The sequence below is a fragment of the Polyodon spathula genome, chromosome 10 (genome assembly GCF_017654505.1).
Source record: "Polyodon spathula isolate WHYD16114869_AA chromosome 10, ASM1765450v1, whole genome shotgun sequence".
NCBI lineage: Eukaryota > Metazoa > Chordata > Actinopteri > Acipenseriformes > Polyodontidae > Polyodon > Polyodon spathula.
The window spans coordinates 10,674,510-10,688,085 of record NC_054543.1 but is presented as its reverse complement, the minus strand read 5'-3'; the positions used below and the strand labels follow the sequence as shown (position 1 = coordinate 10,688,085).

Genomic DNA, 13,576 nt, shown 5'->3' with positions numbered 1-13,576 from the left:
AGTCTCCTGACAAGCCTTTAGAATTAAATTCTGCAATAACTAACTGTTTTCCATCTGCAATTGTCCTCTGAGTAACCTAGCTAATACCCCAATTCCCCAGTATACTGTTCCTAGGGGCCAGGTCTTTATATGTGGTCAAACTACAAAGTAATTTTCGAAATCTGAGTATTACTAAATGTACAACAATTAGTGTTTTATAGTATAGTATAGCATAGCATCTAACTAGCTTCCCCTAACTCACATGGCTGACATCATGGCCTGTCATCGGATCTGTCTCAATATTGTATTTCTCTAACCTATATCTGTCCAGACCACAGCTTAAAAAGAATGATACAATTGGTTTTAATCTATCACACTTCCTCTAATTTAGGTTTTGAGTAGTGAGCCCTTTTTTAAAATCTATGTCTGCCTACCAGTGTAGACTGTGGGAACCACAAAGGCATTTGAGAAGTCCACAGTCTAGTGTGCATGAAAGCCAGGAAAAAAGTCTGAATACAGTTAAAATGGAAAACAGAATGGCAAAGGAATATATTGTACATATTTCATGACTTTTTTACTATTCTTTTTATAGATTTAAAGTACAGAGAATGTTGACAGTACTCAACTTGAAAATTTTTTGTACATACTAAACTTTAGTATGTACAAAGTTACAGAAGTCACCTCCATCAATAATGTCAAATTTATAAACTTTGCCTTAACACATAGCATGCATAAACAAACATCTTCTAAAACAAAAAAACAACCTCATTTATTTAAAAATATATATATATATATATATATATAATATATATATATATATATATATATATATATATATATATATATATATATTATATATATATATATATATATATATATTTTTGTTGAACTTGGAAACACTAAGCATTAAACTAAACCCTTGGGTATGGTAAATTAAGATCTCTAATTACAGTAATCATTTTGCATTGAATTAATTAGCAACTGTTTATGGTAAGATGATACTCTGAAATAACCAACATAGAGCTAAATAATTATTATAGTACAGCAATGAACTCTACATTTGGCAGTATTTGTTACATGACATAGTACAAAAGCATGTTCCTATAAACTAACATATGTTTTTGAGATGTTTTTTTGTTTGTTTGTTTGTTTGCTTTTTAACTACACACAATCATATGATGTGCTCTGATAAATATAATATAAAATTAAATTATAATATAAAAAAATCAACTTCGTTTCTATTAAAAAAAATTAATAAATAAAAAAGTATGTATTAAAAACAAAAACTCAACAACTTCAAAAGATAGTGAGGGAAATGCAGCCTATGCCTTTTAAAAGCATGTCTGCTATATGACCAATTCACGTATCTCCATCTCCTCACATTTAAGTGTTTTTATACTGCTTTTGTTGCCCAATAGTGATATTTGACACAATCTAAGAAACAATAATGTTTGTATTTCTATTAATAATTTAAGAGACCCCATAAAATATAAATATTACATTTTGCAAATCAACTTCTAAATGAACTGCTTTTGAGTCCTGTCAGATCATCTTCTGCCATTCAAAAATGTAACAAGATGAATACTTGAGGGGCACTATAATCCTGCTCTTTACAGGGTCAGTTTCCATGTATTAAAACAAATGTACAAAAGGAGTTTAATTTTCTGTATCTGTTTTGGCCTACTCAATTGCAAACTGTTAAGAATGATCAATCAGCCCTCGACTAACCACAGAAATTGAACACATACTGTAAAAATCATTTTATAGGTCGCAATGGCATAAAAATCGCTCCCCCTTTATGAGACTTCAAATTTTAGGAAAACACTTTTTTGGGTTTAAAATACTTTTTTTACAATTCTTTTTTTTTTTAAACTGACAAATAAAGATACACGAGTTTAGTTTGGAAATAACCCTTGTTTGCAACATTTTATTCCATTAACAATTTTACAGTCTTTTCTTTTTGTTACAGATTTTTTTGCTGCATGGTTGCTGAACAAACCAAAAAACAGAGTGCTTTCTGACAACCTATATTCATGATCAATATAGTTTCCAGCTTTGTCGATACATAAAATAATTTTTGTTTTGTAGACACAAAGTGTGTGCTTTTTATTAAGACAAAAGAGTTGACTTCACTGCAGACGGGGATGTTGACAGTGTTTGTTTATATTAACTTTTTTTTTTTTTTTTTTTTGGCATCCAGGGGCCAGGTTAGTTATAGCCTAAGGTTTGTTACAATGAAGGGCATTATAGTGAGGGTGTACTGTACTGTACAGAGCCCGGAGCAAGAGTGGAGCTGTGCTCCTGAGCCAGAGCAGAGTTGGAGCTGAAGCCAGGTTCACTGGAGTACTCCAGAGCCCGGAGCCAGAGCCAGGTTCACTGGAGCGCTCCAGAGCTGGGCTGGAGGCAGGCTCACAGGAGCATTCCGGAACCTTGAGTCTGAGCTTCGGTTCCAGTGCTGCTCCACTTTCTCCTACCTTTGATTTTTTATATAATAAACCTTCTTGACATATTAACTTTAAACATTTTAATTAATAAAATAAATAAATAACTATATACAGTAGAATGCACACAAACTCCCCAAATGTAATTTCAGAATGACTTCAATGTTCTATTTATACTGGTATAATACACAAGGGGAATACAGTTGTTGGAAAATATGGCTTTCACAAAAACAAAAAAATGAACCTCATTGCATGGGAAATCCTTTCGTCTTTAAAAAGATGCATTACTTTACTTACTGAATTCATGCAACTACAGTTATAATTGTACTACTTTCTCCGATAAGCAGCAGAGTAGCCTTAAATGAAACCTCAATTCAATTAAATACTTTAAACTTGTTATAGATTTCATCTGGAAAGAAATATATTTAAATAATAAAATGAAATTGTGCTATAATAGATTCTACTTCTACTACTGGTCATAGACGACGACTTTTGGTTTTGCCTGCAAGTGATTTTAAATTATGTTACAATATGGACAAGGGATTTCCTGAAACATGATTCAATACAGGCCGTACTCCCTGGTAAGGACGTCAGATGTTAGTATCAATCAATCAAACTGATTGATTGGATGTTAGTATCCTTTAAAAGAAAAAAAAAGTAAATACAGTGTTCGCTTATGTAATTTACCTTTCTCTGCTTCATGAAAGAAAATCTCTGTTCTTCTAGATCTAGTACACGCCCTCTGATAGATATAGATTATATATATATATATATATATATATATATTTCACCTTTGCCAATACATTTTTACCTAGTAACTTAAATACTGAAATGTACACAAATACACGAACATTTACTCAAGTACTACTACTACTACTACTACTACTACTACTACTACTACTACTAATAATAATAATAATAATAATAATAATAATAATAATAATCAGCGCCTATGCTACTGGTCCTTATTCTCCTCCACCAGATATAGCCAATCCAATATAATGTCATCAAACCTTTTCTTGACCTCAGGGTCTAGTGATCACCTTACTTGTTTATGATAACCTGAAGAAAAGTGTTATTCAGCTTATGACAGGACACTACGATTAGGCCACATTTTGCATCAGCAACATTTCAGCACTCTCCAATACCAACATGGCTGAGGAATATTATAAAGATGATGCCAGTTGTTTTCAATATGTACAACAGGGTAAAACACAGTGCAAGTTGTGCCACGAGAACCTTGGTGAGAAAACATTCAACCAGAAAAGGCACCTGGAAAGACATCAATCCAGTGTTTATAGCAAAATTCTTCAGGAGCAAGAAAGAAAAAAAAACAGTAATCTCAGCTAAAAGATTGTTTTGAAATACCATCTGGAAGTTCCAAAATAAGATCAGAAAAAAAAATAAAAATGTTCACAATGGTATACTGGAGTGGACTGCTCTTGATCTTCAACCATTTCTCACTGTCCAATTGCCAGTGTTCCGGTAAGAACAAAATTATTACTGATGTCACTTGAATTCCTTAAAGAGCACTTTGTTTATTTAGAAATATGTTTTGCTTAGTGATATACAAACTGTAGGTTCAGGTAAAATCTTATGTAATAAGTAAAACATCTACATTACTGCTGTATAAGGTATCAGATACCAGTTCACATTTAAAAAATGCGCATCCAGTAAAAGGCGCTCCGCGTGGAATGCAGGATGTGCCCTATAGCCTGGAGATTGCAGGTTCAAATCCAGGCTATGTCACTGCTGACCGTGACCGGGGGTTCCTAGGGGGCGGCACACAATTGGCTGAGCGCCACCCAGGTCGGCAGGGGAATCCATGGTTCACCGCGCACCAGCGACCCCTGTGGCTGATAGGGTGTCCTCGGGTCTGCAGTGGAGCCATTACTAGTACTATAGTTTCATTTTCTAAAATTTACAGATTTTGAGCAACAACTATAATATTTTTAACCAAAGATAAAACAAAACAATTCTAAGCATCAACGTAATGGTTATTTGTAATAGTTAAGGCACTGTTTGGCTAGCAGTAATATTACATAAAACATTTTTTAAACAGTTATAGACATAACCTTTAATCTTTTCAGAAAGATCCTGAATCTGCTTTGTCCAGGCTACATACTCAGGCACTGTAGCTACTTTAAAGCAAGAACTAACGTCTGTATGACATGTTACCATTACATTTGATCTGTGTACCTGTACCAAAAAACATAAGCAATTGCTAGCAGTAACCTGCCACTTTGTTGACCAGAAGTGGAATTTGATTTCATAATGCATTGGCTGCAATCCTGTCGATGTAGACCATACTCGGGAGAACATTGCCTTCTCAGTGCAAAATGTTTGACTCCTATAAATTTAAAGCAAGTTGTATGTGCTGTTACTAATAGTGGTGCCAATGTTGTACGTACCTGCCAACTTCTTAAATTGAAATGGTACCCTTGTTTAGCTCATATATTGCACCCCTGTCTGCAAAAGATTATTCTCCCAGGTAAAGCAATTGTTACCAGAGAAAATATCTGCAGTGATTGAAAGATGTCGATCCATTGCCACACTTTTAAAACGGTCACCTAGCACTTGAAACGCCTATTCAAAAAGGAGTACCTGGCTGAAACTGGATCTGAACCAGTGAAGATTCCGAGAGACTGCACTGCATTACAAGATGGAACTCATGCTTGCCAATGACTGAAAAAGTGGCCAACAAGAAGAGCAGTTAGAAATTGCATCCTTGAAATTGAAGAGACCAGTACCATGCTTCTGAAAGAAGTGAGTGAGATGCTGAAGCCATTTCAGGATGCAACCACAACTCTTGCTGGGGAAAAGCATCCTACAGCATCTCTCATTGTGCCCAGAGTGGTTGTAATTCGCAGAGAACTTGGCAAGATTGAAGTGAAGTCTGAACATGGATCGAAGATGAATGACCACCTTTTGACTCAGATCTCAACAAGGTTATCAAGCTTCGAGAATGACCTTCACGTCCATGTGGAAGTAACAGCATCTATCAGCTGTCTGACAGTAGCACAGAAGATGATGATGACTTTGAAGAATCTGCATTAGACAATGAGCTGAAGGTGTGTGCAGCTGAGAAGAGAGAGCCTTTGGACTCAAGCCCTTTGGATTACTGGAGGAATCACAAAGATTCCTTGCCTTTGTTAGCACAGCTGTCACATCGTTTCTTTTGTGTGTCTGCAACATCAGTGGAAAGTGAAAGACTGTTCTCCAAAGCAGGAGGATTTACTTACTGACCGAAAAACAAGGCTAAGTTCCACAAATGTTGAACAAATAATATTTCTGAATCGAAATTTATCTTTGAGCCTTGAATTTCCTTGGCATAACGCAAAATAAAAAAGGGGCAAAACTCAACAAAACCTGTTAAAAAGAGAAAATGTACACTATAGGGCATGGGTTTTCAACTGGTCACGAAGTACCCCTGTGTTTTTTTGTTTTGTTTTTCAGTGTGGTCTTAGTTACTTTTTTGAACCCTTAACTGAACTAATAATTCGCTAATCAAGGCTTTTATATTATTTTCAGCTCTTAAACAGTTTAAGATGTCAAGTTAGAACACAGTTTGAAACCTAAAAGTTGTTTAGAGTTAATGGGACAAAAAAGGGACAATGTCAATGATACTGTTGATTTTGTTGAATATCAGCCAAAAGATTTATAAAAAAAAAAAGAAATAAAAGAATAGAACATTAAAACTAGATTCACACTTGTCTCTTTTACTGAGAAACACAAACAAACAATGTCAAAATCTTAAATAAGATACTATTACATACTAGTACATGGTACTATGATAGTCACGCATAGGTTTGTGTGACTCCAGAGCAGTAAAAGCAGCTGGAGCTGGAGCACCAGTGTGGAGCGGCTCCAGAGCTGGAGCAAAGGCTGCTGGAGCCAGCCTGGACCTGGAGCAAGAGGTCTCCGTCAGCTCTGGAGCCAGCCTGAAGCTGGAGCTGAACCACTGGAGCCATTCAAGCTGGAGTCAGCAAACCCGGAGCACTGCCAACCCTACTCAGAAACATAACCATACACATACTTTACAACTGTACGACTGTGTTGCACTGACATGTATTAAATTCATTCAAAGTACTCCATTCAAACAAAATGTTTCTACATCGGGCCATAAATACATTCCTACTATCAGCTCGCTTTTCTTTATCCATTTGTTTCGTTTCCAGTCAGGTAGTGAATTTTAGCAAATTAAACAATGTGCAATATCAAACCTGTTGTGTAGTATTTTCTTTTTTTTCTTACTGTCCTACTTTATCCAGTCTCAAAGTCACCTGCATTGCAGTTACAATGAACAGAAGGTTGAAAAGTTTACTACTCGGCTTTCTAACCAATAGCTGTTTGGTACAGATCCCAGGGGCGGGTTCAGTTGAATATTGACAAATCAATGGCTAGGGAGGATGGGAATAAGGAAATTCAGAAGATACTGACAGCTATTGTGTTAACACTAAGTGAAGCAGTATACCTGTGATGTTTTCGAAGAGAGGCCAGTCAAGAGTGTGAAAGCTTGTGTTTAACATTCAAAATGACTAAGGGTATTGAGAGTAAGAAATGAAAACTTTTAATTAGAAAAGTGGTTTTATGTTTCAACCTAGCAACATGACTTGAATGCTGTAGATCCTGAACAAATAAATTGGGTTACTGACAGTTAAGTTTATGTGAGACACAACCATGGCTGTAGTAATCCTATTGTGGCATTGAGTTTAATATTAGACACACCGGCACATATGTTGCCAGGTGTATTGGTCGCTCCCCCTTTAAAGGGCCCTGCAAAAAAGCCTAGAAAAACAACTTATTCAATGTTTTTTACGGTACCAAAAATAACACATTTTAAAATGGATAGCAAATCTTTCAAATCATTATTTTATTATTAAAACAATTTTTATACTGTTCAAGTTCATTAACTAATAATGCTACTTAACCGAAACACCTGCTTAACAGTGTGAAAAGGGTGTAGGATCCACCATACACAACACAGATTTGACAAGAAGATTATTCAATGTTTTTCAATTATTCTAGGGGGTATGTGACCTTTCCTCAATGGACACTGCCACAGACTCCGTTAAGGAAAGCTTGGGGTGGGAATCTGAACTCCCCAGTATATCCCATAAAGACGTGACAGTTGAGACTGTTCCAAGTGGAATATCAGTAATTTGTAAAGCACATGCAAACCAAGACAAAATCTAACAGATCTTCTGCCTTTACTGACCTTCTATAGTATGGTATTAAGAATATATTTTTAAATAATCTCAATTTATTGACAGCTAAATCTAAACCTAAACAAAATGTGGCATGTGTTGCTCAAGACAGTTTGAAACCAATATTATACAGCCCAGACACTTTTACACTGTGTAAATTCATGAAAATAAATAAATAAACAGAGGTTCTGCCATTATTGTTATTTTTTACAATTATGATGCCAAGCTTTTTATGCCATCAGCGGGGCAATTATCTTAATAATTTATCATCCCACATTGATCAAACTCTGCACAATATTCATCGTAATTGGCTACAATTATGTTAATAACAACTGCTATACTTATTGTAACCAAGTATGCTTTGTACGCGAAGCAAAGCTGGCATTTGTCGGGCATCAAAAAGGCAGAGAAGCATGAGGCGATTCTTTGAAACCTTGTTGATATACCTTCAGCAAATGAAAGGGCAGAGTAGATTTCATGCAATGTTAATTTCAAAGTACTAGTTCATTAAGGATATTAATTTTCTGATAAGTACACATTGACGCGTGACACACTGGAGCTGTTCAGGACTTAGCAATTATTAATACGTGACAGATTCAAGCGAAAAGCGAATCAATTAAACAGGAGAATTCACAATCTTAGCAGAGATAACTGCCTCAGACTACAATGTTCACATGACAAAAAAGGGCCATTCAGACTCCTTCAATACCTGACAGGTCAAGAAAGAAGTACGAAACAAAAGCACCTTATAACCATCATCTCTCCTTTTTGCTTGTCAGATCAACTTTGCTAGTGTCGCTGCTGAAATGGCATCACCATACCAGCTGCCACAAGGTGATTTTTCATGTCTTGTCAAAGAAATCTTTTATTCTATTTGCTCTGCATTAACATGTCACATTTATTGATCAAGCCCTTTATGCAGCCACAGCAGGACACCATGCTCTTATGCTTAAGGGTCTTTGATGTCTCGATGACATCCCAGGCCGAATAATGCACATATTAAAATGCACTTAATGCAGAAATGGGTTTGTGCATGACAGGTACGTTAATATCAGCCGGAGACACTGATAAATATGCAATTGCTATCGTTAAAATATTCCTCCATTACAGAAGAATCTACAGCATTATAAAGTAAAACCACTTGTAAAAAAAGCTCAATCTAAATAATAATATTCTAAATGTATTCCTTTTTTTTTAGGTAATTTGGGTACATTACACTTAAACTAGACAATGCACTGTAATGTTAACATACAAATGAAACACCAGCTTGTTGTGAAGCAAATTTGATACTGAGTGCATGTAAGAGAGTTTGCACCAGTGTAAAGTTTGTCTTAATTTTTTTGACCAGGGGAACGCTTTATAAATGTTATAACAAGCATGTTACAACGTGGTAAAAGTCTATCATGTCTATGGTAGAAGCTACAAAGTAAAAACCAATGTAGCTTCAATAATAATTGAAATGTTCACAGTAAACACTGTAAAAAAACAACTACATTGGAGCATATCAAATGTAAATACTTGGATTTTTCATATTCCATTTTTTACATCGCTGCTTTCATCAAGTCATACGATAAGTCACGCGATTTCTATCCTCATTGGCATCCGTAACAAATCTCATTAAGCAGGATTTCTATATTTACTGCTTCTCATTCTCACTGACACTCTGAAACAAAGGCACTCCCTATTGATGAACTCTGCCATCGCAGCAAACAAACAAGCATTGTCTCAGCAAGCCATGGGAATTCAAAGAACTGTTTCAGACACTTCCCCACACTAGGTGCTGTATCCTACTTTCAGCTTATTTAAACCCACGAGCACTAGCATGAGTATAAAGGAAAGCTAGTTTCTTTTATTAAATTAAATATTTCAAAAGTACATAAAGCATATACTTTAAAATGATCATGTACACAAACCATCACTATCATTGTGATATAATCTCAAGAATCATAGTACCACCAATATTATTTAATCCGCCTTACCTAATACACAATGTTCTAAATTTTACACATCTCGCTTTAGTACCGTAATTAATCAACCTGCAGAGAGACTAGCTCAAAAACTATTAACTTATTTTGTGACTAATATAAACTAGTTTCTTATTAACTTGGGTTTCTTATTAACTTTTCAACAAAAGCCTAGCGTGCCGGTGTGTCTAAAGACGAGTGGCTCCTGCTATTAAGGCCTAATTTGGGAGATATGTCAAATGCACAGCTTTATAATTATCTAGACTTGCTGCCAAAGACCAGAAAATGGTTTCCTCATAAAATCGTTTAAAAAAAAAAAAGAGCAGCAAGGGTGACTTTAAATCCCAATCATTCCATGACGCATATTTTTTGGTGTTTATGTTAATTCTTTCAATGTGCCCTATTTTTGTGTGAGCCTGTTTTTCTTCTGATAAATTGCACACTACATCTTTAGTTAGCTATAACAATAACACTGCCTATTACATTAAGGGCAGGCTATAGCTTACAGTATTTATAAGCTTTTCCTTCAAAGGACAACTCGTTTACTGGTAAATAAATGCCACAATTCAAAATACGCAAACATGTTTTCTTATTCTCATCAAGCATTATAGAACACCGGTTTACACCGCTATCTTCTGTGGTGTAGCTAGCCCAACAACATATTTTTTATCTTACTAAAAATGGTATGAATATTATTCTTCATGTACCCTGGGTCATCAATCAACTACAAACAATTATGATATGAAATAAACCCACACGAATGATAAATTATGGCAACGACTCGTACATTTTTGGTGAAATCTTTGCCTCAAACCCACCTGGCTAGTGCCTGTCTCTTATTTGAAATATTAAACATATATGGAAGTAACATACACCACCACAGCTATGAATACAATATTAGAGCAATCGGTATTTGAAAACATAAAACATTATGTTCACATAATCCACCATATATACATATATCAACAGTTTCTGATAAGTTAAATAACTAATTTGATCCCAATTGGATAAGTTGTACTCTAGATATAAAGTATGACCAGAAATATGTATATAACTTAGACCAAGGGGCAGCTGCAAGAGTAGTGATGGAAGAGGTAATGAATTGCAAATGATCATGGATGTAAGGAAAAGGATTATATTTATATGTTACTAGTTAATTGAAAGAACGATACAGTTTATCATGCATTGGGGCTGTCCCTGTCCCTCCTCATTTAAATAAGTTTTGGAGAAGATGTTAAAACAGACGTTGACTATAAAAATGTGCAGGAAGCACAGTAAGTGATAATGGCAGTTTCTCAAGCAGTGACAAAGAACTAGAAATTGAAAGGTAAGTTTCAAAATAAAATTGTGCTTTTATCTTACATATACTTAATAATAATTAAAACTATCTGTTTATTTACCTATGTGTGATTTGCAATACACTAGGCTAATGTGTTGTTCTTAAATAATAGATTTAAAAGAAACTATACAGGCACTTAACTGTCTATAGGGTGTTGTAGAACATAAGAATACTGTCACCACACAGATAGCCCAAGCATTTTGTATTCTCCTTCTACCCTCTCCAAGCTCCCTTTGTTAATTAAACCAATTGTAAAAGATTAATCCTCTGCAACAGAGTTAAATAGACAGTCCTACTCATAATGGATTTCAAGTGTCTAGATAACACAATGTAACTTCATTATTAAGTATGGTATATGTCCAACCTTTTTCAATCGTTACAAATGTAAAAACCCTGAGTAATATAACTTAGTACAACAAACAAAATATAGCCCACATTAGACTACAGAAAGTGCAAACCTTCACTGTGCAAATGCCTTTTTTTAGCTAAAGACTCATTCTTTAGCTTTCTGAAGTGTGTCATTACATTTATAAACGAAGCAGGAGTACTGAACTTACGACAACCAAACTGAAACATATCTTTTACAGCAGTTTAGTCGAGAAAGGTTGTCTGAGGTGCTTAGCATTGAGACAACAGCAGGTCAGGTGGAATTTGGTGTATACCAGTATTCCTGTTACATTTGAAAGGGTTCAAAAACACAGCCTTATACATCCCTTCCTGCTGATACCCATCGTTAAAAAGAAAATCTTCAAGGACGGTAAATGCTCCAGCTGATTTTTCCCTTAAAAAAGGTGCAGAGTTTGCATAACATTTGGGAAAAAACACAACATGGGGGGACAATAGGTTGTGAAAATTAACATATCAAGGTATCAAAGAGAGCTCAGTTCAACCGGTTTTGTTGCAAAAGAGATGGGTGTCAACTACATAAACCAACCTACATCTGAAATACAATATCTCAGCCATACTGTTTGTATTTTCTGTAATATTAGAACATTATAACAAAAATTGACATAACTATTTATAAAACATCTCTGTTTGTGATGTAAATTCTCAATCAAAACGTTGTATTTTTTATTTGTTTGTATGGCTGTGTGTTTGTTGTTTATTTATTTGCCATGACACAAAGACAGCTTCGGAATTCTGGGGTGTTTTGTATTGCTTTCCTACCTCAGTAGGTTGAAGCTAAGATCCAGTCTCTTGGCAAATCCCCCATACTGCTCTCCTATAAATGCTGGAATTTCTTCACAATCTTGGCCAATGTAAGAAACCTACAAGTAAATGTATTTTTAAAATGTACTATAAAAACAACTATGTCCGCAACACTTAGACAATAAAAGCAATCACTATCATTAAACAGTGAGTGGATATGACCTACACCATTAACAAATAGTAACTTTTTGTTTTACAAGTTTCATCTCAATTGGACAAAAAAAGGTATTTTTGTACAAAAAAGAGAGACATACATATAGACTGATGGAGAGGTGGACAGACAGATAGCCTCAATTTACCCCCAAATTATAATTCTTCCAGTGACTTGTAATAAAGAATGTCTTTACCAAGTTTCATCACAATCAGATAAGTGTTTCTCTATAAAAATATTAAAACTGTAAAGTGTGACTTACATAGGACCACCTCTACTACCCTAGCACCAAGGATATGTTTCCTCAGTGAGGGATACTAAAACTTTACAAATGTTCTAGAAGAACTGGGCATTATGTTTGTATCAGTGACCTAAATACGGTTATGTATGTCTAGTTCTGTGTACAAATACACTATTTTTCTTTTAAAAGTGAGAGTACCACCAAATTTTTAATCAGTATTTGTGCATATTTATTGGCTTTGTAACAGAAAAAAATAAGTAATTTCCATTTTGTACATGAATTTCGTGTTTGCATTGATGTGTAAAACATTGTATCTTTTTTTTTTTGTTACATAGCTTAAAGTGTCTTTTAAAAGCGCCGAATAATCAGACTGATACTTTAAATACAATGCATTGATATAGATGAGTGCTGAAAGACTTGACACCCGTCTACTTTGGGAAGGTTTCTAATAAGAAAGATGCTGTTGTTTTTTTACTCTTGATAAAACAGTACATAACTGAATATTGAGATTCAATGCAACATATTTATTTCTTCTTTCCTGTGGATTTGTGTTAGCTAATATACAAAACATGCATGCATTTAAATTATCAGGTTACAAACTTACAACCCAGTCACGTGGTGTTGCAGAAACACCGTTGACAGAATAGCAGTTGACTAGTCTTTATAAAAACATTATTAAAGCGCCTTTTACTAATAAATGCACGATTTGTGAGACATTACAAGCTTAAATTAAACCTCACAAAGGTAATGTGCAAAAGCAAGTGTTTGGAATAGTTCACACTTACTTGAGTCCCATTCATCACGACCCTTGACTCGCTGCCTGCCATCGTTGTGTGAGGACAATTCCGAATAGCTGAGAAAAATTTAGGAGAGTTACAGGCGAACTGCTCTATTTTAAAAGTATGAGACAAAACCAGGCTTCCTCTATTTATTTTTAAATGAAGCGGTCTTATGTTTTTTCATGCTACCACTTAATGTGTTTCGCTTCCGCACTCACCAGTCAGCTGATCCCTAGCGGAAGCACGCGCTGCTGCTGAATTTACAG

The 13,576-nt window shown here is 35.1% G+C and overlaps 1 protein-coding gene across 1 annotated transcript in view; it reads right to left on the bottom strand.

Annotated features, from left to right (window-relative positions):
• LOC121321823 (leucine-rich melanocyte differentiation-associated protein-like) overlaps positions 1-13,576 on the bottom strand; it is a 326,479-nt gene extending 312,903 nt beyond the window's left edge. Inside the window, exons 1-2 of the mRNA XM_041261056.1 lie at positions 13,317-13,576; positions 12,098-12,198 (exon numbers count right to left, since the gene is read on the bottom strand). Coding sequence (XP_041116990.1) covers positions 12,098-12,198; positions 13,317-13,358 — 143 coding nt within the window. The 5' untranslated portion in view covers positions 13,359-13,576. The remainder of the gene's footprint in view (positions 1-12,097; positions 12,199-13,316) is intronic.